Source organism: Tenebrio molitor, chromosome 3 (genome assembly GCF_963966145.1).
Source record: "Tenebrio molitor chromosome 3, icTenMoli1.1, whole genome shotgun sequence".
Classification (NCBI taxonomy): Eukaryota; Metazoa; Arthropoda; class Insecta; order Coleoptera; family Tenebrionidae; genus Tenebrio; species Tenebrio molitor.
In genome coordinates, this window is record NC_091048.1 from 25458218 (window position 1) to 25483773 (window position 25556).

Below are 25556 nucleotides of genomic sequence, written 5' to 3' on the forward strand. Positions count from 1 at the left end.
CGGTGCAAGTCTAAACGTCTACTTAATTTATTATTGTTCAGTTAGTTATATACAGTATATACAGGGTGATTCACAAGTAATAATAAACCTGACGAAATTTGTGATGCAACCAACAATACAGGTCCTCCACGCGACTAAACTATTTACTTTGTCTTATGTTTCCATTATGGGAAGTTGTTATTGGGATAATAATAATTATTGTTATTATTATTGTTTAGTGGCAAGGAACATTTTTAGAAATGGGGAGGGGTACCGCAGTTTTTTGTGTCTTCTCCGGTGAGACGGTGCGGACAATAAAAGCGTTGTTTATTGGCAGCGTTGTGGTAGCGATTGTTTCGGTAGCTGTCATGGAGTCCTCTATTTTTAGTTGTTTTGCTGTTGACCAAGTTCCGTGAAGAGTGCAACTTTGGCAGATATCGATGTCCAGCTGGTGGCGTCCGGGGGCGCCCCGACGCCGGTGTCGGCTCGCGAGCCCCTCGCCGGCGTCGCGCCAGCGCCCCGAGGGCGGCGCCCCACAGGGCCCCAGCGGCCCGTCCGGCGGCACACTTGTGCCCCAACACCGCCAGAGTCACGGTCGTGACGATGCAAAACGCAAAAACAAAAGAAAAATCACGTCTCGTGTTAAGGGATGGGTCCCATCGATTCGGCCGAGGGGCATGCGCACCGCCGCCGTCCGACAGGGTCCCGTCGTTTATTCCGTGCCGCGAGAATCAAGTGTGCCGTGGCCCGAATTCTGCAACCCGATCAACGTCGGCCGTGACGGACCGTTGCAAATCGTACAAACCGCCAAATCGGGCCGATATTTGGTAAATATTCCGCGGGGACGGTCCCGAAGGGGAGCCGACCTCTGGAGATGTCGCGCTGGTGATGGTCCGGGATTAGCGGATGCGGAACGGGACATGAGGCGCCGATTTCCGGAGGTTTTCAAGGTAAGAGGGGGTTCGCCAGTTTGCCTGGAGTTTACGCTGCAAGTTTCGTGGGTGTGGTGTGACAAGAGTTGCGACGAGCGCGACTTGCATTTTTTCACTCGACTAGACTCAAATCGGGGGATTCTGGCGGTGAGTGGGCGAGACCACGCCGAAATTTCTATTTTCGACGCCGCCACCTTTGCCGCTTCTTCCACACGATCGTAAATTTGGCACGCTCCCTCCCAAAAAAATTATTGTCACTGCCAGTAAAAGCTTCCCGCCAATCGATATTTTAGGCAAGATTCGCCTTTTTCTACTTTTGTTCAAACTGCTGTCGCAATCTTTTTCTTCGCACATTTTCTATCATCCAATAACGCTCTTCTAAATATTTTTTTTTGCAACTTTTCTCTTAATTACGATCCTGTTCGCGCATCACTTACTACTGTAAATATGTTGCTCAACTTGGAGTGTAACTGAGTTTGTTGGATGATAATGTTAATCTTACACTTGACGTTGTTCAAACTTTTGCGTCACTTTATTCCAGTCTCTGTGGAAAACCGTGGATCTCACTCAATCCTCGAACAAAAGATGTTTCTTGCCAGCTGAAAATTTTAAACGCGGCTTAGATTAAAACATTTTATTACGTTTACTCTTCAGCTTTTTTATTTGCTATTTTGTTCTTTCCTGCTCAACCAACATTATTTATTTCCTATTATCAATTATTAATCGGATCATCTGCTTCAGTGTTGTGATCAGTACTGGTTCTTAAAATAATTTAAAAAAATCCGTCGTATGCGGAGACGTAAGAGATCTTTGTGAGAAATATTTTAATTTTAATTTCTCATTTATTATGGGCCGGTTGCACGAACGCCAGTTAAAGTTAACGATGGGTTAAAATGCTTCGTTACTTTAGTTACCTATTGTTATAACAATGTTTTCGTCTATTTTAATCTGTAGTTAAATTTAACTCACGTTGGTGCAACCGGCCCTAAGAGAATAATCTCTTTAGATTTTGCGATTTTATTTATAGACAATCGTGATAAGGTGTGGTGAGAAAACAGTCGAAACACCTTTAAGTTTTCAATTCTTCGTCTTGAGAGGTTCATTTTCTCTCCAATTGATTTAATAGAGATATTTTCATATTTGATGGCGGAAACAAAAGACTGAGAAATGTCACAAATTTGTATTGTCAGTGTCAAATTTCTCAAAGACGTTCGTGATTTCGACAGAAATGCAGCAAATTGGCAATAAGAAAGTTATTCATCGTCGAACTAGAAAAATAATTTGTAATAAGTACGTTTGATTATATGAGAATAACTTTTCCTTTTGAACGACTGACAAAAATTGGTTTCATTAGAATTTATTTTTTCAATCTACGGATTTAGCGAAAATTTAAATTTACCTAGACATTCCTTTTTACGGCGTTTATGAGAAATTTGACACTGACAATACAATTTTCTGACATTTCTCAGTCTTTTGTTTCCGCCACCAAATATGAAAATATCTAGTTCTTGACAATTATTTTTAACGACTACTCCGCTGATATTGGTGGATTCCAAATTCTCGCAAAAGGTTCGTTGTTTTTGTAACCGTCGTTTAATGGAAATATGTAAGTCGTTTAGTGGTTTTGTTCTTTTTCTAAATATTAAACTTTAGTCATTTTTCTCAGGAATTTGACTACCAAAAATATGGTGTGAAGGAGAAAAATTTTAATCGATCGACGATTTAACTGTGACAGTGAATTGCGTGAACGACATCTAAAAAACAGGAATGGTAGAAAGTAAGGTTAGGACGTTATTTGTTGACGTTGCGTGTAGAGTTGCTGATCAAGCCGTAACAAAATCAGAATCCGACGAAAAATGTAAATGAACGTTCCAGGGGCACCACTTTTTACATTAAGAATATAAAACCTTAGCAATCAAAATTCATCGTATTTAAGTTTTCAAATGACGAAACCTTAGATACCATAATTAATCAGTCGGAGAAAACATGCGGTTTCATCTCCAAGGCTGACTCGATTACAAATTTTCTTGATCACACGATATTTGCAATAGTAAATATAACAACTCCTGGCTTTAATATGTTGAGACAATGTTATAGGAATATTAACTTTGCAATCTCCTCTCAGACAAAATGAGAAACATAATTATGTTCCTTACCGCAGCGCTCTTGTAGAATTGGGAAACTCGTGAACCAAGTGTTTGTTTTCTTCGGTAAAATATTTTTCATTATATACACGTTCAATGTTTACCACGTTTGTTTTACTCTAGTATTCTCAGTTCATTTATTTCTAGTTCATCAATTTGGGGTCCTTTAAGTAATTGATTGATAAACGAAAGGAGCTTAATAATGTATTCTGTTTGAAAAAACATTCGTTTTATTATTCAGTGAAGTTTATTTTTTACTAAACTGGACAAACTATGATCATTTTGTACATCATTCGAAAGCACCATTCTGATTCAACATTTTTGCTCAAGAACTATCGGGTGTTCATTTAAATTTCTCCTCAAAGTTGGCGTTGAAGAGTCGATTCTGAACGTACCACAGATTACGGATCAGCAGTTTAAATCTAACCTCAGTTTTGCGTTGCTGTGTTTTTACTGACGAGTGGTGCGTTCACAATCGACTCTTCAACGCCTACTTTGAGGTGAAATTTAAAAAAACATCCGATATTTTTGGATTCAGAAAGAGATGCAAAAATCCTAATTTCATCGCCTATTATGTCTCGAAAACAGTTTGGAAGTTTTCTTCCGAACAAATTGTACAATATGAAACAATTCATTGTATCAGTTGTGAACAGATTCTTTGGAAGTTGCTTTATGGCCAAGACCAGAATAGTGTTTTTCGAAGTAGTGTTCCACGGTGAGAGAATTTTTTAAATCATAATAAATCATTGCTTTAGAATTTTCTCTCGTTAAATGCAATTTTGCAAAATTAATTATTTATTTTCAAAAATGGTTTCGAATTCACGAAGCTTTCTTCTTGTCAAAATAAATACGAGTCGCAGACGAGTAGTTTAACTGCAAATAACAACAAAAGCAAAAGAGACGAAACATTTACGAAAGGTAATTCACGTGCGCGTGGGAAATTTACAAGAAAATTGCACGCCAACACCAAGAAGTTACTTGAGATGTATTTATTTTACATGTCAGACCTGAAATATTCGAGTTTTCTTGTTAAAAATGTTTTGACGAACAAAAATTTTAGGTATTATTTTTTTTGAAATGGTCAAAAATGTGCAGAATTTTTTTTGTCAGGACAAATGTAAGTTCTCTGTCTGATGTTTACTGCAGGCGTGCGATTTTAAAATATAATCTTTTCGGTGTTTAATTATTATTTGAGTATGCTGATGTTTTTTTATTCGTCTGCGACTCGTGCTTATTTCTAAAACAACAAAAGTATATGAGTGAACATCCGGAAAAAATTATGGAGATAATTCACACGCACGTGGGAGATTCGACAAGACAATAGCACTGCAGCACCATATTATTACTTGAGTACAGTAGAATTTTCATGGTAACAGTGATTAAAAATGTTTTGATGGAAAAAATGAAAAAAGCTTCCAAGCGTGGTTCAATCTGCGGTAATAAATATAAAATAAAAATTGTTAAAAGATCGTGCAGTAAATTAAGCGTTTTAGCTATTTTTTGAAGCGCACTTTTGTTAAATAAATTAATTTTTGTGATAATCAATAAATTCCGAGTCCATTATCTAGTCGGGAAAGGAAATCGAGTCGCTTAATCACTGGCACGAGTTCCATTTGCTCAAAAACTGTAACCCGAGAGTAAAAGCAACGCCAACCGCTGGCGATACCGTCAAAGAAACTCTTTTTGCTCCTTGTCGTAAAACAATAAATTCCATCGGTGGAGAAAGCCGTTTCTTTGGTAAAATCGGTATGAAAATGCAGAGCGACATCAGCAAACGTTAGTCCTTATCGGAAACAAAAACGACCGAATCCACCCCTTCCCACGACGAGACGAAAAAGTCATCAGCAGCGGCAAAAGCCGTTCGCAGATCGATATTGCAGAGAGCGATTGTGGTCGGAAACCGAATTTGCGCTGATCCATTCGACTGCAGCCGCCTTATTAGATGACGGATTGTCAAATATTTGTCGACGCAGCCCTCCCCTGGTTTGCTTTTTATATATTCCCTCGAAAGCGGCCAGATAAAAGAATTAAAATTCCGCCGAGCAGACTTATTTGTCCGACGATAAGAAATCCGTGGGGATTTAACCGCTCCGTCACTCCAAATGAATTATAAATTCGTCGGTCAATTATCCAAAGAGACGTCTTCTTTAACCCAAGATCGGCGATCACGCCCTTATTGAAGAATCGAGGGGCGCGATGTTTTTGTTGTTAATTTCGGCGAAGGGCTCGGCTGGTGCTTCCCGCTGGGATGATTATTTTATAAGGCTTCGCTGGGGTTGGCAATTTTCAGGTATCGCCGCCGACTTGTCTGGCGAGGGTGTGAAAATAACGGAAACATGGCACGAGGAATACTCGTTAGACGTTAAAGAGGAGCGAATTTATTTTTATCGGGGGAAGCTTTCCGATACTGCGGAGTATTCCGGGCCCGTTCATATGGGATCTAGCACCGACACAAAATGGAAAAAACTAAGCGGAAATGCGTTTAGTTGGGGTAGGGGTTTAAATCAAGTTTTTTGCAAAGAGGTAATGCAACTTTTTGGTGGTGGTGGTGGGAAAGTTAGAACGATTATAAGAAACGCGAAATCCAGACAAATTGTGCCGTTAATAAATAAAGTTTATGCTCTACGAGGGCAACTCTTCAAATGGTGGACATAAATTTTAAAATCCACTCATGGCTTGTGCAAAGTTAAACAGCGGGCGCGCCGTGTCTTGGGAATGCTGTGCAATAATTTTTGATAGTTTCAGTTATTAGGAGAGTTTGGCGGAAATCTTTCTAATTTGAGACGAACAGTTGCGGGTTCGTTTCTACTTTAATATAAATTTAAAATGGAGCATTTTCCACCTGAAAATCGTGGCTTTGTGCGACTAAAGTAATTCTTGTGGCCGCAGATTTAATAGGAATTCGCCTCATGATTTATTCGTCCATGTTAAAACCTTGAAGCGATCTGGAAGTTTCAAGTTGGCAGAGCTTGACGCTCAAAAGACAAACAAAACCTTCAAGAAAAGAAAAGTTGATGCTGTTTTTCAGTTTAATTAAATTACAATATTATTTTAAGTTAACTTTGTATTAAATAATTTTTTAGGCATCCTTAATTAAAACGGTAATTTTACGTACTCACAAGCGGACGAAAAGTAACTCTTTTTCGGATGCCATCTGTTACAAAATAAATTTGTAATTTTTCCAATTATGTCTTTTGCTTTGTAGTTCGTGCGGTCGCCTAAAAAGTTTAATGCGCACCTCTGCCAAAAAGTGCCGCTTGTCCGCGCCTGTTTTCAAGCCTCGGCTGCGCCTCGGCCAGAAAACTCAGATTTGGACGAAAAAAATTCACTTTTTGGGCTACATACACAAATAACTATTAGATCAATAAAAATATGTCTGTACCGGCGCATCCACCATTGCCGCAAATAACAAAACTGTCTTTGTAGTTATTTTGTTGTTACATTCGCAAAGCTTTTACTTGGAAGAATCATTTACAACTTCAAAATTTCTCCTCGAATTTTATAATTAAAACTTGAAGAGTTTTCTTTTAGTTTTCAGTTCAACAGAAACACAGCTTTTGTCTGTCTATTTTTTTAAAGTGGATAATTCAGTCTACAGGGAATTCCAAACAAAAAGATTTTTCACCAGTTTGATCAAGATTAAAGTTGAAATGAAGATCACTGCTTTTCCTAATTTAATTGGAACTGTCCGACTTTGCTACGGTGAAAACTAGAAAAGTGTTTATCAGATAATACTGGTAGTGTTAGTCTTACGTGAAAATGACTCAAACATTTTTTGTAGCTTATTAAATTCTAAATAAATTTAGTTTTATGTAAAATTTCCATAGGACTAATATTATTCACGATAATTCCGTTAGAAACTTCAATTGCGTGGACGCTGTTCACGATTAACCAATTTAAATGTCGTCGCAGAATTGAAGCTATCTGTCATTAAACTCATGGCTATATTTTCAATTTTTAATACACTATTTTGTAGAGAATAAAATTATCTTTATCTACTTTGAGTTACAAATAGGCTCATTATTATACCGAAAACAGTTTAATAATGAAGCATATTATTAAACTGTTTTTGGTAACTTTTAACTTTTGTTATATTGGTAACATCAGCCGTTTGACGTCAGGCGTCAAGGTAACGAATGAAGCTACGAGGTAAAATTTAGTAAATATAACCTTACATTTTTGTGACAAATGTCTGTTGCCAACCCACGCGAAAGTCCCTAGTCTACTGTGAAAGCTTGCACAGCCGAAATTTGAGGGATTAGTAAAGCAAAGTAGATAAAATAGTATATTATACTCGTTTAACTCGCTACGCTCGTCGTGCTTTAAACACACTCATGTGATAAATGATAATACAACGTCTTGTTAAACTCGTATAATAATATACTATTAAAGTGGTGTTAGAAAAAATGTAATATTTCACTAAATCCAAAAACTACACATTTTCAAAATTGATATTCATCTATGTCTATTGAAATTACACCGGTGAAGCTTTTCCATGGCAATTTTTTATTACTTCTCTAAAATCAAAAAAAATTCAAACAGATCTATTCAAAATTGAGTGTCCAATCAAACTGTGTTTCGACAATTCAATTATCTGAAATATTTCGCAAGTTATGAGCGCTCAAACTGAGACACTTTTTTAAGTTTTAATACAATTTTAATTTAAAAAAAACTCTTCTAAACAATAAACAAAATAAAGGCTATTGGGTATTATAAGTCTTTTATAAATAAAATGTGAAGTTATAACATTTTATTTCGTACATTATCATAAATATTACTGATTTAATAGATTTTTCTTCGTTTCCACTGATGAACATTATTACAATCGTCAGTATTCTTTAGCTGCAATTTATCACCATCTTCGTCTATACATTATTTTATCGGGAACTCAGTTCTCAATAGATATCATAAAGTTTTTTCAATTTGGACAGATAATATAGCATTGTGGAGCAAAAAGTTCGCAAGAGTAATTTCAACAGACGTGACATATTAGTATCAATTGTAAAGGTCCATAACTTTTGCAGTTTTTAAGCAATCTCATCTTTTCTGCCACCATTTTAAAGATAATTTCATTTTATATAAGACTGTGTGTTCAAAAGTGACAATTTAGTTACTAGTTTAGTATTTAGAGCCCCCAACTCCGCGGCAATTTTTGGATTGCTTAGTCCCTAGCTGTGTCGCTCGACCAAACATTCTAAGGCCATTATCATGAAAAGCATCAATGCTACTGAAATTTTTCATTTGACTAAATTTGTTTAGAATGAAATAATATACAAAAAACATTTAAATCATTTTCACGTAAGATTAACACAAATCGGGATAATGATTTAAAAAGTTGTTGATTCTTTTACAACCGACAGGTCACACATAATTCGCACCTTTATGAAAATCAAGATTTCAAATCACCAACCTAACTTTTAAGACTGACATTTGATAATTGAAATTTTAACGAATTGCCAACTGAAATTTTTGGTCACAGCCAACTCAAATTTTTTTTTTCGATCTCACGGTATTATTTCTGTTGAGGAATGAGTTGATAGCGTTACTAATAAAATGTAAAATTTTAAAGAGGGTGCCGGGCAATTTTAGGGGCGCTTTATCCCGTCGAAGGGGTCGTTAATAACATGTTCGTTTCCGTTTCAGACGATGGGGCTGAGGCAAAGGAGACACCGCCTGAAAACATGATCCCATTCAAATGGAGCAAACCCAAATTCAATAAAGTGAAATTCAAGTAAAATCACGGAAATATCGAACAAATAAGAGAACTTCCGCCTTACCCGAAGCAACCAAAGCAATAAAATCCAGGAGAAAATTAAAAAACCCATCCCTCAATCATGTCGAAAACTCTAATCCTGATCATCGATTTGGACACGATAATGCGCCGTTATTTCGTCAAGCATCGTCGCAGCGTCCCCTCGCCCAGCGCCTCCTCACAGGCATGACCGTGTAAACCGGCCCCCCTTCAACTCCTCCCCCCCAAACCTAGAAAGATGGTCTTGAATTCACGCCTCGACGACTCTTTCTACAAGGTAATCCTCCTCCAATTCGCTCTGCTCCTGGTCCACGTCAGCGGTTACGAGAATGACAAGAAGATGGTCAACGACTTCCCCAGCTTCCGCCCCGGAAGACTGTACTTCGCGATCGCCGCCTCCCCCAGCGGCCAGACCTACAGCAAGGCCTTCAACAAGACCCTGATGAATATCACGCAGTCGTACTTGACGACGAAGTCGCACAAGGACACCTTTAACTTCACGGTGGAGACTCTCGTGATCGAGCTGCCGGAAAACGGAAGCTTCAGCGCCGCACTTCTCAGGACCCTGTGCGACCAGTTCGAGGGGAAGCACGTCGTGGCGGTGTTGGTGGTGGGCGACTCCCCCGCCGCCTTCACGGTCTCGTTGACGGCCAAGCACTCCGGCATTCCGGTGCTGTGGGCGAGAGGACACAGCGGATTCCTGCCAGGATTCAGGAGTTTGGTGAGTGATTTAGTGGAGCGGCCTTGATTTGCGGCCCGGGGGCGGCATGGTACGATGCTTAATGCTTATTTACGGTCGGTTGGGTCATTTGCGACCTCCGGAATGTTCGGATGCTAATACGGAAAAGGGCGCCGCCAGATACGGTAATCCGTTTCGATGGAGGGGTTTACGATTTCCTCTCAAAATACCAAAAACTGGATCACGGCGAGGGACGAGGCACGTCGTCCTCTCAACACCTCGAGCTAAACGAACGACCAATTTGACCCTTCACTTTATAACCACACTTACCAACAGACATTTCTTTTATTTTATGATAACGAAACTTGTTACATTTATTACGACAAAATCAACATTTTGTTCCAACAATTATCGAAGCTATCAAAAAAATGGCACAAGAACGATAAAAATTGGACAGTTTGTTCGTTTCATTCTTTTTACGAAAAAAAAAAAAATCAAATGATATTACTAAAGGGTAAATGAGTTATCCTAATTTTAATTTTCACTAATAAAATAACCAAAAAAATTAACAAAAATTGAATTTTTCCAATTAACTAATGAAAGCTAAAAGTGGTAGATAATGTACAAAAATACCTGTTAGATCTGCTAAATCGAAAATTTTCAAATCGAGGAAGGATATAAAATCAAAGAAAGAATTTTTTTATAGTTAAGTAAAATCCCTAGAGAAATAAATATTATACGATACTCTGGAAAATTGGAAAAACTCGACACTTCGGGTCTAGTTTCTCCAACTTTTCTCGATTTGTTATAAAGCACTTATAAGGCACACTGTAATATACAAAGTGATCAAAAAGAAAACAAATCAGAGTAGGCGTTGCAAATTATCGTCGGTCATGTCGTAGCGAAATTCTATACAAATATTTATTATTATTATCAAATAATGGAGAAAATATATGAAATAAACAAGACATTCGTAATCATGGATCATTTACCAGCTTTATTGGGCGACGCCACTGGTAAACAGATTGATTTTTCGGTGAAATGTCAAACAAACGTCAGTTTTAAAACAACTGTGTTTACGTTAACCTTGAAAAAAGTTTTCGATTTCGGCAATATTTAAGGACGTTTCCTGTAATTTTATACAACAATGATTCCAGAATAAGGGGTAAAATGAGTTTTACCATTGAAGATAAAGCATTAATTATTAATAATTAATTAATTAATAATAGATTTTTCGAGAAATAGGCAACCAATAAAACAACTGTGTGTAGCAAGTATACATACGAGTATGTGTACGATCAGCCTAAGAAAGACGTTTTGATAAAACAAAAGATGAGGAAGCACTCTTGATTTGTTTTTTTGTTAATCACTCTGTACTAACTAACGTTACGAGTGCAATTTGAGCATTGATCACTCTGTTATGGATTTGCGGTGTTATTTGTCTAAGATGCAGTATCTGAAACGTAAAATTAAAATTAATTAAATAAGATAAAAAACTATGAAAATCTGGATTTTAAATTTACGATCGCTATTCACAGAATTCAATGAACTGGTAACGATTTTGACATACAAGTGAATTTTTGTAGTAGGAGATTTAATGGAAATCCGCATCGACGATTTATTGCGTCGGTGTTAAAGCCATGAAATGATTTAAAAGTTTGAAGCTGGAAGACCGTCGTGGCGAAAAGACAAATAAACCGTTCCAGGGAAATATCAATGCAGACTTTCAGGATAGACACTTGGTCTAATATATTAGCATTTTAATTTAACTTTAAGTGAGTTCGTCCTGGCGCATGATACCATGAATTTATCAATGCGATTCACCTTAAGTGTTTGTAAAATATTTCTGCATGATATCTACGAGTACGTTTTGCCAGTGTGCAGTATTTTTTTAAGGCAACAGATATTGTCCCGGCGCATCCACCGTTTGTACAAATTAAATTAAACTATTTTTTAAATGACTTGATAATTCAGGTTTGGTAGGTATTTGGTGAACATAAATTTCCTGCTGTAAATTTATTTATGAAATGAGGAAATATGAACATTTACCTAATAATATTAGTCGTCTAAGAAGTGTAAAATTTACATTTTTCATATAGAATCTATATTTTCTTTAAAATGTTGGCTACTCCCTCAGCTCGTTACGTGAGAGAGAAATTTCATTCCAGAAAGAGCTTAACAATGTTTCAATACGTCGTATTGATGAGCTTTCCATTCCAGCTTTTAAAACTTCGCTTTTTGAAATATCGTTTACCTACAACTGTGTCAAAGTATGTAACTCCGTAGAATTATTTAGACATAATTTAACTTTGAACAGCTTTCATATTAGAATTAAAGATTTTTTCCACCTTATGCATGACTTCGGATAAATATCGGGTGTTCATTTAAATTTCCGGTCAAAGTTGGCGTTGAAGAGTCGATTGTGAACGCACCATTCGTGTAAAAACATAAGATTTAAACAGCTGACGAGTGATCCGTAATCCCTAGTGTAACTTTTAATAGGTTGGTAATACTGTTACTCTAGAAGTAAATATAGCGGGTGTTCATTAAAATTTATCCTTAAAGTAGGCGTTGAAGAGTCGATTGTGATCGCGCCACGGATTACAGATCACGGATCAGCTATTTAAATCTAACTTCACTTTTTGCGTTGTTTGTGTTTTTATTCTGCAGACTAACGAGTGGTGCGTTCACAATCGAGTCTTCAACGCCAACATTGAGGATAAATTTAAATGAACAGCCGATACAATTCTGATTGATCAGTTGTGTCATTTATATTTACATAGAATGCAGACATTTAAGAAATTCGAATTAAATGTGTTTTGCCGAAGATTGCTATAACGGGTGTTTTTTTAAATTTGGCGTCGAAGTAGGCATTGAACTGTCGATTGTGAACGCACTATACAGGTTACGGATCACGGATCAGCTGTTTAAATCTTACGCTTTTACACGAGTGGTGCGATCTCAATCGACTCTCCAACGCCTACTTCGACGCCAAATTTAAAAAAACATCCTTTACATGCTTGAGAGGGAGAGAACCACTTCGAATAGTGGCCATAAATTTTAAAATCCATAAACGACTGTGATGAGAAGAGCAATGTATTGAACATGCAAAAAAATTTACAACAAAATCATTTTGAACAACTTTGTTCCAATTTCGAGTTTGGCATTTTGAGTAAACTGACATTGCGGATAGGACTTCACTAAATTCACTAACCACTTGTGAAAAGGGTATTAATGTAAATGACGTGCTCAACGAAATGTGTCATGATTTGTGATAGTTTCATTTATTAGCAAATAAACTGTTCGTCATAAATCATCGTAAATTTAAGATATGCGCTCGTCTTTACTGTGGCGTTGTCACGAATTAAAGAAAATCAATCATTTCATTTTTCACCTGCAAACAGTGGCTTTATGTGAGCAAAGTGGATTTTTTTGTAGCCGGAGATTTAATGGAAATCCGCGAAGACGATTTATTTCGTCGATGTTAAAGCCTCGAAATGATTTGAAAGTTTGAAGCTGCAAGATCGCAGCGTCGAAAAGACAAACACAACGTTCCAGAAAAACATTAATGCAGACATTTTGGACAGAAACTTAATACAATATTATTACAAATACATTTTAATTATGATTGCAATTTTTTGCAATACCTTAGAACGAAATGATTTGTACAAAAAGGAAACAAATCAGAGCAGGCTTTGCAAATGATCCGTCATGTCGTAGCTGAATTTTTAAGTAAATAAGCATGTAATGGGTAATTTACCAGCTCCATTGCCAAACGCCACTGGTAAGCAGATTTTTCGCTGAAATGTCAAAGAAACGTCAACGATGTGCTGTTGTTAACCTAGAAAACAACTTTTCGATTTCGGCAAGGTTTACATACGTTAACTTTAATTGTAAGCAACAATTATCCCAGAATAAGTGATAAGATGGGGTTTACCATTGAAAAGAAAGCATTGATTATTAATAAATAATTAATTAATTAATAATAGATTTTTCGAGAGGTAGGCAACCAGTAAAGCTACTGTGCATAGGAAGTATAATTATCTGTACGATTCAAACCAAGACAAACGTTTCGATAAAACGAGATGAGGTAGCATTCTTGATTTGTTTTCTTTTTGATGACCTTGTATGTTTGAATAAAATTATGTTTTGCACCTTGACCCTTTTGTTTTGAAAATGTTGTTGAAGTATCCACCCCTGCACTTTCCTTTTCACCGGTAATGACCTTTAAATGAATATTTTTTGTTGTTGCAAAATCCACTCAAGGTTCTGGAAGAACAGTTTTTTCACAAAAAGCTGCATAATTACCTGTCCGCAAAAGCCCGTATTTTTTTCACCCTCAAGCTCGTGAAAAATAATTTACCGACTGGATTAACTTTACATCCTTCCCCAGGTCTCTTTCACACTTTCTATGTCTGAATACGGCACATGCAATTATCGCGAAATTGAAACCGGAGTGTTCCCTTTTTCAGGCGCTGCACGGGGCCGTTTAATTAACCTCACGAATTGCTGAAGTGAAATCATGGCCGGAATGAACTCCACGTTTGAAAACGATTAGCGTAAGAGACGACAATGGCGCACCTGGCGAAATTGCTTCATATCCTTCAAAACCAGACCGGGGGTGGAAAAATTTAATTGTCGCTTGAGCCGTTATTAAACTCGGCAATATTTACTGAGCGAGTGACACCGCGACTCGCGCTGTCGCGATGCCCCCATAATTATCTCTCGACAAATAAAAATGTGGCGGCGACAGTTCAACGGAGTCGGCGGCGTGAACGCGCTTTTCCGATAAAAGCAGAGCGTGAAACAAACATTTACCGGCATAAATGTTTTAGCACCACCCTTAAAACGCCATTTCACCGTCGAAACCTCAAAAGCGTTTCCCCAAAAAAAAATTCAAACGGAGCTTTTGCAACATTGTCCCGGCGCATCCACCATTTTCACCCAAATTAAATTACTTCAATTAACTTATTAATTCAGATGCCACCACAATTATGCAAAAACACGTTCGCTTCACAAATCATGGATTAATTATCTCTTAAATTTTGTGAAATATCTTTTTGATCTCATCCAAAACAACAAACAACAATTTAATTTATTTACTTTTCACCGAATTTTCACCGCTCCTGTTGTTTTAATGATCTCCTTTCATCTGCTGCAGAGCATTGGGATCTTTTTTATTTTCCACAAATGCATTGAGTTTATTGTTTATCGGTGAATAGCGTTGGAAAGCGCTGCCGCTTGACCAACCCCTGTTGTAGCTGAGTAAATATCGAATGAATGGCTTCGGGGGTTCAGAATACGTCCGCTTACATTTAATATTTGACAGATTAAAAATGAATTATTACAACGGTCGGGTAAGGGTGGGACCCTGTAAATATCCAACGGTTATTTGCAATATAGTTATAAACATAATTAGGGTCGTTACGACCTCGTTGATAGCTGTTATCTTGCATATTCGCACGATTTACGGTTGCTTCGACTGAAATTTAGTGAGTGCAAGAGTCTGAGGTGCAAATTGAATTAGAAAATCTGATAAATGAACAACAATGGTAATTTATGGCGTTGTGCTGTTGATAAAACAATTAAAATAAATCATGGCGCTTGGTTATGAATAAATTAGAATTGAGCAAGTTGTTTGTTGGCAGTTTGCATTAATTCAGATTTTAATTTAACCTGAGCTGGTTTCGAGAACACATTATTTATAAAATTTGGATTTAGTATTTTTTTTAATATTAATATTAATGAAGAGTTCAGTACAGCTGAGAAAATCTGAACCAGTGAGTCGTAGGACTGAATTATTTTTACTAGCGAAGTTTCAAACAGTAAAGTAAACTCTCCATATCGGCTTAGTTAATTATACTAATTGATGGATGGTGCCCATCGGTGATTTGGTCACAATCACCATTAATTTTACCACCAATTGTAAATTGTAGATCATCAGTAACACAGTGCTTGCTCTGTAATAAAGTACACATTTATCTTTATTGATCGGGGCGTGAGAGTTTTGCAATTGTGACTGATTGAATGAAAACATTTGATAGAAGTGGAAAATAACGAGCGTTCAAAATAGTTCGAGGTCACGCTTGTTCGCCAAATAAATGACGTTTGACAGCTGATGAAGCTAGTTTTGGCTTCACTATAAGGGCAACAAATATTGTATAAGCGAAAAAAATGTATATTTTAAGCGTAGAAACATTTTTACGCGTTTGATGGATTAGAAAAATAAACACTTAATTTCCTTTTTACGTAAATGTAGTCGAATAAGGATTATGCTTTTTGGTAAGTAAGTCCTGTGACATTTCGGCAAGCGGTAAATGGCTTCCTCTCAACGTTATAAAGCATATCTCCACTAATATTTCCCCACACTGACCTGTTAAAGAACTCTTTAATGTACAAAGGGCTCATAAATATTAAATACAAATTATTTAAAGTGAGATTTGGGGGAATACTGTTAATTCAGTTGTAAGTTACCTCCTTTCATTCCTCGCCGGTGGTTGTTATTTTATTTGTATTCTTTTTCGTATTTTATTTCTTCTCATTCTGTCGACAGCTGCCTTTTTATTGTTATTGACTGCACGTTTTTTCACTCTTTTACACTTTAAACTCATTCCCTGTTATTATTCATTTCTACAGTTAAATTACTTATTCTGTTTCTCTTACATTTTATTTCAATCATTTTATTAACATTATCCACCTGTTTTCTTTCGCCTCTGTAGTCATCCATTTTAGTTGTTTCTCCGTATTTTTTCTTCGTCAACTTTGTAATTTTCTTATTCTTCATATATTTATTTTTTAACCTGTCAACACAGATAACATTTTTGGGTTGGCATATCTTACTCTTTGTTTTATTTATCTCTGCGTTACATTCCTTTGGTTTCACTTTTTCTTTCTTATTCTTTAAACAATTTGAAAATTTCAGTCCATTCTCAATTTCATCTAATTTTCAGCTATAATTTTTCTACTTCTCATTTCTATATTTTATCCACAGATGTGTGTCTGTATTTTTTTTATTTATTAATTTCCTCTTTGCACACGTGATATTTCCTTTAGTTTTCCTTGAGTTATTTTATTAATTTTATATTTTCCCTTTTTGTATTTTTCTGTATACCCCTTATTTTATGTCTTTCTCTTTAGCTTATCAAAATCACGTGATCGTTTGTTTTATTTTACTTATTTAATTTATTTTCTGTTTTCTTTGGTCCTTTCCTTTCAGTCGGAATGGAATGACTCCTTTCAAGGTTGTTTAACTTGTGTCTGGATTGTATGTCACGTCAGTTGTGTGAAACTGTCGCATTACTACCAACAGAATAAATCAAACAATTTAGCCAACCATCCAAATTAATTTGCACGTTCGTCAACACCGACAATAAACAGAAAACGAGCAAGTGTGCCCCGAATTCCACCAGAACAATGAATAATTCCCCAGAAAAAAACAATCCCACCAAAAATTAATAGAGCCCCCAAAACGCATTCCTCTGATGATGATACCATTCCCGTTTCCCGCTATTAATCTCAATTTTTGGCAAAGAGTCTTTTTGAAAATTTACGGATTCCCTCGTTAACGGCTGTTATCCTTCTTCCACTAATCGTCGACACATTCCGTGACTGCACCCCTTACTAACCCCATTAGGCGACATCAAAAGCGATAAAAAATTAATACGGTAAAAGTGTTCGGAGTGGTGAAACGTCGAAGGAGTCGGCACCTGTTTCCAGGACGGGGCTGTTTATTTGCTGACGGGATGTCCTTGACGATGCAATCTTTGCACTTGCGGCGAAACTTGATTAAACTATGCAGACTAATTGGATGGGGTCGGCGAAGATTTTAATCCGATTCGTATGGAAATTTGCGAATGTAGGACGGGGACGGAGCTTGTAATTTTTATTTTAAAACCACGCCGGTTTTACAGTGTAATAAATATGTTTGATGCATGGCCTCGGGCCTTTATGGGTTCTTAGGGCGCGCGGTGTTGCGAGACATGGTATAATTTAATCACTTAGACGGTTTGAGATAATAAATTTTGACAATTTTGCTAAACACGGCGGTAGTCTTGTTTTATAATTTTTATAAAGCGCTTCTCAGGCTCTCCGACGTTGTAGTGCATTGCTCCGTTCTTCTTTTGGACTATGAATCACCAGCTCGATAGCGAAGACAACTCAGACCTACTCACTGTATTTAAAAACTTTATGAAGAAATAAAAATGTGCTTTTCAACAATGCTTTTTTTGTTGTTTGGAAATAAAGCACGACTCGCAGACAACACTTCCACAATAAAAGCATCCGTGAGTTTGGAAAAATTTGGATATTGTATTTGGATTCTTCAATTCTTTCCCTTTTTTCTAACTTGTCTGTGTCTTTGTCCTTTTTACTCCGTTCTGGATTCATCCATCTTCCTTTTGCTCTCAGTCTTTCAACTTCTTCACTGACATACCTGTTCATATGGAAATATTTCTCTTTCTCCTTCTTCTCCGTGGTCTTTTTCTTTTCTCTCTAGCATTCCGTTAGTATTCGGCACTCTTCCCTTTCATCCATTCTGTCCTCACACTTTGCCGCTCTCTTTCCTGCTTTCACTCTCATCCTATTCTTCTTGCATTCTTCCCTGTAACCTGACGTTTCTCTGTTCACTCCTAGGACCCCAGTCAAATATTTTTCTTGCACTCTCTCTACCTCCTCTCGTTCCTTCCAACCTCAGATCTCGGCTCTCTATCATGCACTTAAACATCATCATTCTCCTTCTGAAATCATCTCCCCACTTTATCTCTCCACACATCTCGCTACCTTATTTGCTTTCCCCACTATCTCTCTGATATGTGCCTTTCCTTTCCATTTCCACCCATTCTCTTCATTCTTCCTCTTTCTCACCATCACCATCATTTTCGTCTTTTCAACATTCACTTCCAGCTTTTCTCCCTCACATACTTACCCAAGGTCCTCATCATTTCTTTCATTTCTCTCTCACTCTTTGCCACTATTACCAAGTCATCCGCAAACGCCTGGCTTCAAACTTTCTCTCTCTTTCCCGCTTGTGTTTTCTTTAACATTTCGTCTTTATCTGCCACACATATCGTAAATAGCAAAATAAATTTAAGTATGTTTATCAAGTTGGAAACACAACTAGAAACGGTAGCGCCATTGTGAACAATAAAACGTAATAAATAGTGTTGCATTTCATTTAAATGCAAGTTTTGCAATTGCAGTTTCTTCTTAAACAAATGGTACTGTAAGAATTTAATTTGCAATATTTCATAAAGTAAAAAAAAAATTATGCTACTGTAACGGATGAGGAATAGTTTGCCCTGAGTTCGCACCTGTGTCGCGAACGGAGTTAATGTTATTGAATTTCGAAGGTGAATGACTCGTCACGCGAGAGAGAGGCTGAACAAGAGAAAACTTTTCGTTTGCACACCCGTTAGCTGCGTATCTAGAATCGCAATTTATTATTAATTAGTAATCTAAAAGCAGAATAAGAGAGCGTTTTCAAAGAAGTTTCCCAAAAAATTCCAGGAATTGGCAACGTCGAGTTAATGATAAGTTAGTATGAATTATTAATTAACAATACAATTTGTTATTATTGTTTGTATACATTTTCTTTAAATTCTCCCAGAGATAGAAAACGTTACAATATATGTATTAATTTTTAATTTTTTTGGAAAATAATTAATATTTAAAAGAAATAAATGGCATTAATAGAAAAAAAAAATGGCTAGTGAAATGAAAATTGCAAAACTATCAACTGTTGTTAAACATTATAGTTGCAGACCCAATGATCAGGAGCCGGTTTGAAATTCTCTTTTTCTTAATTTAGGTTATGGAACTTTCTACCAATTGAAAAAAAAAATCTTAAATGTTTTTTCGAAATATTTTTTTACAGGAAATTATAATTCCTCCTCTCTTAAAAGACGTAGCCCAATCGAGAAAAGTATAAAATACCAATTTGTGCAATTTTGTACTTGATGGTAATTTTTTTGTCACTAATTAAATTCGACCTACATAAATAATCTATCATCAGTCCAGGTCGGATCCAATTTAATTTAAGTGAAAATTGTTGTTGAAACCTTTTTTCAGCTGGTGCAAGCTAAAAGAATTCTTTTATCTTTTAAAATAGAATAAGATTATTTGATAAACATAAACAATCATATTGAAACATTTAATTTTTTTACATTGAAAATTAAGAATGTCTAAATTATAATATTATAACAAATCAAAAAGTTTATCGGATTAATCTTTGAACAAAATTTGATAGGTCCTTAAAATAAACATTTGAGGATTTTTTGGTTATATCAACTACAGCAGCTTTATTTTTTCTTCTTTCTGGGGTTCCACAAGGATCACAGTTAAGACCATTACTTTTTCTTTTATATGAATGATATCAAAGACAGTACATTAGATTTGTAATTTTTGTTTTTGAACGCAACTGCAACTGACAAATGTACCGAATTTGTGTTAAGCATCCGAAAAAGTGACCATTTCAATTTGCGCCGCCTCTTTGCAGGCCACCGTCCCCGATAAATTTTTATCGCCGCAACTCTGAAATATGCCACGAGCTCGCATCTAATCCGGTTAGATTGCTATCAATTCCGAGAGCCCCGGAATTAATCTGGATTTGTAGAATTGTTCCGGAATCTTGGGGTGGGGATGTGATGCTTTATCTTGTAAATGAGGCCTCCGCTGCATTGTTAGCGTAATTTAAACTAATTTGGTGGTCGCGTCTGTGACAGTTCGCCAACTTTCGACAGTCACCCGGTATATGTGTCTCCCCGGGGGACCCTCCCCTTCTGACAAGAAGTGATATGTTTGTCCTGTCACATTATCCACTCCGACTCGACAGCGTTTTGTTTTTCTTCTAGTTTTCAGGTTGGAGGGATGTCCGATCACCGGGGGTGGACCCCGTGATTTTTCATCAGGCGGAGGTGGCAGCCGCGTAATTTTTCAAGTCGGACGAAGAGGTCTCTTATAAAATAAATGGGCGGTTTTGGGGATCATCAACCCTTTTTTCGTTATCGAGCAATTCTTTGCACAATGAAAATTTATTCCTTTTTCAAAATTAAATTCCAGTCCTTCAAAAACTCGAAGCAATAACTCTTCCTCGACAGTCTAAGTCCAAGTCCAGTTTTATGTGAAGACTCTCCCAACGAAATCCGACACTCCATTTACGTTGTATCCTGTATACATTACTCCCTCTCGTCCTCCCGTGCCTCCAGCGGCTGCATCAGTTTTACTTTTCAGTTTTGAAATCCTCGCACAACTGAACTAATGTCCCTCGAAACCCAATCTGACAAGCGACTATTCATCCCGGCAACGTTTCGTGCCATTACTGGACGAACGAAGCGCAAAAAGCCTTTGGGGCAACTCCGAACGGACGTTATCCCGCTGTCTATCTCAAAGTTTTATTGCTGTTAGAATGCTGTTAGTTATTGTAACGCTCCGAGAATTACGCTCTAAGCTCGGGAGTAAAGGGTTGAGGCCATTAGAAATTTTAAATTCAAATTGACGAAGCGAGATACGTTTCATTATTCAACGCACTCGACTCTGGATCGGTTTTCTTCCGTCAGAAAAAAAACACAAGCCTTTCAAATAATCCGGCAGTCCGCCGCCATCTGCCTGCTCGCCTATCGGAAAGCAGCTTTGAATTAATTAGCAAACGTAAATAAGGCGATTATGAGGTGTTCGCCAGTTATTTACAGGAGTTTTAGTGTTGCGTTCGCCGTCTGTTTCCGCTCGAAGCCTCCTAAAGCATTTATCCTGCTTGACTAGAGCCAAATTGTCGTTTATTTTCGCGTCGCGACGTTCCTCGCCTTTTATGTTTGCGTTCGTTTCTCATTTTTACTCTTGGGAAATGCGCCGAATTGGCCTTGCCTAAATGACGCCTTGTCTGATATGGTCTCCCCTATCTACGCAACCTTCACCCCCTCTAGTAACAATTAACTTTGAAACAGTAATACCAAAAGTAAGAAAACATAAAAAGTAATAAGCAACGATGATCGCAGTCAACACTTGCATGGGTGGCTGCCGAGGCTAACGCAAACCGTTGGCACTTTACTGTCATTATTTCACCATAGCAAGCATTTGTTACTCTTATAGTGTAACGAATAAATTGTTATAGCAACACCTGTACCAACACGGTGGTCTCACTACTAACTGTCAAATAAGGTTCTCGATAATAAATAATTAAATAAGGTAACGACAACGGTTGCGACGAATATTTTCATCTCACTTAATTTGGCGTAAGTTAATCTGTTTGACACGTAAAATTTCAAGCCACAAAAATCCCTAAAAATAGTGTCCTATCTTTGTCACACTCACGGCATTTATCGATAATGTCCTCTTTTAATTTGGGAGTATTAAAAATGAACAATGAGTTGTCGCTACCTTATTTATCATCGAAAACCTTACTGTCAAAGCACTACCATTGCCATCTAGAACACAAAGCCTTAAGGCAGCAATTGTTTTTGATCGTGACGTCACAGTAAAGGCTTCGTCGAAAAACGAATTAAGTAAACCTCCAGAATTTAATAAAAACAGTAAAATTTTTGGTTAGCACTCTTTTTTTAGTAGAACGATGTGTTTAGGCTTTACAATTACTGCCTCGTGGAGTAAAATGCCATTAATGACGCGAAAATTGTTATTTACAAGTGAGGTTAAGTTTGTGTATTTATTGTTTTTGGGTAATTTTTACTTTGTGAATCATTTAAATAACACCAAATCACAACAAATGCTTCTTCTTTCAACTAAATTGTACTTACAATGACTTACAATCACGAAAATGTTGATAGGGTATAAAAATACTTCCCAGGTTTCAACGTCTTTTGCGACGTTGGATGAATAGAAAATACCCTGGTATCAACTGAAATTATTATATACACTTACCAATTACCGTCACGCCTTTGCTTTTCTCACAATTTTCACTCTTCCATAAGAATGATTATTAAAGCACCGTATTTGATACTTTCTGAAAATGTAAATGTAACCAAATTTTGACGTTTGGCGTTCCTCGTGACGTCACACGCTGTCTGGCTTAAGGCTTGGTGTTCTAGATGGCACTGGCCATCATTTCATCAGTTAAGTTCAGCCACGCTTGTTACAATCGGTGTTTGGACGGGTGACCGCCGGGGCCAGCATTATTGCGCTCTTCGTTAATTTCACAGTTTTATTACTTCATAGAAATGTGCGGCCTTGATACTGTGCCCTCCCACTGCATATAATATTACGCCACCAGTGTGTGGTGGAGCAGCACCTACTAATATTACTTTATTGACAATAAAAATCCTGGATCTTTGCTTGAAAAAAAATCAGCCCATTAAGAGCCTTTTTCCTGCCTCGTCCTGCTAAAAACACTCCTTCCTGTGCGAGCCTGGCATGGAAGAAAAACGCGTGCGGTTGTGTCAAGATGTTTTGACACGTAAAATGATAAATTGCCATATTTGGGGCAAAGTCCTCGTTAAAGGGGCTAATTGCTTTATTGTTTGAGGGAGCACTTCAAACAAGCTCGCCAAGTTTGTCTTGATGTTAAATCTCGAACAAAATAAGTCGTTAGTCTTAATTCTGCGCGGCGGATGCAACTCAGACAATTAGCTGATTGGTCGAGGCTGCGAAAGTGTCTGAATTATGATCGTTGCAAGGGACAGTTAGTGCCGGCAAAACAAAAATAATTCTTGAAACACATCCGACTTGTCTCTGGGACCTTCCGAAGATACTTCCAGGATACTCTGCGGCAAAATTTTGCTCTCCGGTCTTATTTTATAGAAAGTTCGCATCTTGTTCGCGTTTTATTGAAGCATCAATAAAATTCTAATTTCCTCTCGGTGAAAGATAACTTTTAACTGGCAACCGAGGCGGCCATCTCGTCGAGATCGTTACGTGACTTGTTGAGTATTTGATGTCCTTGAGGGAAGTTTGCAAAATCGGGAAAACATTCAGGCGGTGAGCTTTCTCATCCGGTGCTTTGTTGTGTTCCAGGAGTCTAGTCCTTTGGAGGTTCAGCTGGCGCCAACCGGTCGCGAATTGGTGCAGGCCTTGAGAGGGCTCCTGCTGCAGGCTCACTGGCATACTTTCACCCTGCTGGTCGATCCTGCCTCGGCCACGGCCTTGAGACGCCCCGAATTGTGGACCACCCTTACTGCACAGCCCCTGCATCCGACGCTGATCACGCTGTCCTCGCCGCTAAGGGCCCAGTCCCTTTTCAGGTAAATCAGAGAGAAGGATTACGTCCCTACAGATGACGACAATTCGCTGGCGACTAGAGGGTCCTCGGAAACAATTCAGTTACAATTTGCTCAAGTAATTGACAGACAAGTGTTTGCAGTCATGTTTAGTCTTACCAAGTTCTTTCATAGTAAAAAAAAAAAAACACAAGAATAAGTTTTCACAATTTTTTAAATTCTTCACTATAATTGTATCTATGAATCAATCTACGACTCTTCTTTTAGCTGTCAAAGTTGGTGACATTTTCGTCTAGATTGCCAAACTGAATACATACTGTAGTCACGCTTTTTATAGTTCTCAAAGAGATTTTCATTCTCATCACGATTTCTAATAATTGTCTTGAATTCCATACAAGATATTCGTGAAGAGTTTTACTCAACAACAAATTTGAATGGAATAATATTTAATAAAGAGCATTCCCAGTTTTCCGCACTTAAGAGGTCAAGGTTATGTCTTAATAAGTTTGTGTCGAAGAGAACCCAAAGAGTAATCACTAATCACAAAACGACCAAAAGTGGAACTATTTACGGTTAAAAATATTTTCTGGAATGAAATGTGTCACTCACTGTGTCGGGTTTCTTTGGGCTGGGTAACGATTTCTTTTCAAATGAAATGCTGTAATAAACTTTTATTTTCTAATCCAGTTGAGTAAATAGTGAATTAACAAAACTCATAAAATTGTATTTAAGATTATTTCTTATTTATTTTTATCACCCGTCGACGTAATATTGCACATCATTTAATGGGTTTTTGGATATCAAGGCTACGAAATCATTCTTTCACGAGAGAAAAATTGTCGCCGAGGCCGCTTGCGGCCGAGGCAGCACAATCTGAGGAGGTACGCGGTGGTACGCGAAGTGCTCGTTTCGTGTACAGTTACACAAAAACTTATTAACTTGATATCCGTAACATTAATTGATTAAAATTAATTACCCTATTAATTTTTTTCAAATTGAAACAAACTACTCTCCGCACTTCATTTCTTCATTGGCACACATTGACGATTTCCATCTGTTCATTCCCATTCCAGAAAATTAGTAACGACGTCAGTGGCAAGTTCTGCAGAAACGGATGATTAGTCCTCCCCCGTCCCCGCCGCTTGCACCCTTATAGAACAACGTATCCTCGGCTTAACAAACATCTTTTACACGATGTTTTCGCGGGCGTTGCCATGGCGTCGTCAAGGACATTTAGGGGCGCATCCTGGCCGGTCGGATCGCTCCGGACCTCTTATTATCCCTAGTCCTGAAGCCGAGCAGTAAAAAAGTTATACCGTTATGTGGTTAACGTCCCGATTGCTGTTTTTTTTTGTCCTGAGAGTTACACGACGGGAACACTGTAAAAGCCTCGCCGAAATAATTGCATCCGCTTATGAGCACAGGATATACATAACAGGGTGGAGCGTACACTATCGATGTTTGTCCTTTGAGTCTCCACAATTGGGGCATTCTCCATTGACTGGGTTCGAGGGGTAATTGCCGTAGCGAATTCAAAACACGTAAATTTTGCACAGAATGCAGATGCACCGTGTCAATCGGTGTTGTTTTTTTTTGCGACGAATTGGAAAAAATTCGTGGGTGATCAATTATTATTGCTTCCTCTCAATTACGCTCAGTGGAAATTGAAATGGAAATCCATCAAGTCGACCGTAATGAAAATAATTTAGTTTGGCGCTTTTCACTTTTAAATCATTTTTGAATCATTTCGTTTGAGGTACACGTTGTTTAGGTGTATTTGCATGCAAATCGCGATGATAAATTCTACTGTACGATGTAATTCTGTGCACTTTTACAATAGCTCGTGTCAAAAAAAAACCATTTGTCTGTTGGCACATCCACACTTTAGCATCTCTTTGGTAGTACATGCGG

At 37.5% G+C, this 25556-nt stretch overlaps 1 protein-coding gene across 4 annotated transcripts in view; it reads left to right on the forward strand.

The window, feature by feature from the left end:
- Positions 1-627: 627 nt before the first annotated feature.
- The window catches only part of LOC138126270 (uncharacterized), a 56689-nt gene continuing 31760 nt past the window's right edge, over positions 628-25556 (forward strand). For 2 of the 4 annotated variants that reach the window (XM_069041986.1, XM_069041987.1), the window contains exons 1-3: positions 628-929; positions 8699-9528; positions 23443-23669. In XM_069041986.1, the coding sequence (XP_068898087.1) occupies positions 9046-9528; positions 23443-23669 (710 nt within the window). In that variant the 5' untranslated portion in view covers positions 628-929; positions 8699-9045. The remainder of the gene's footprint in view (positions 930-8698; positions 9529-23442; positions 23670-25556) is intronic. The other 2 variants (XM_069041985.1, XM_069041984.1) reach the window with 2 other exon arrangements.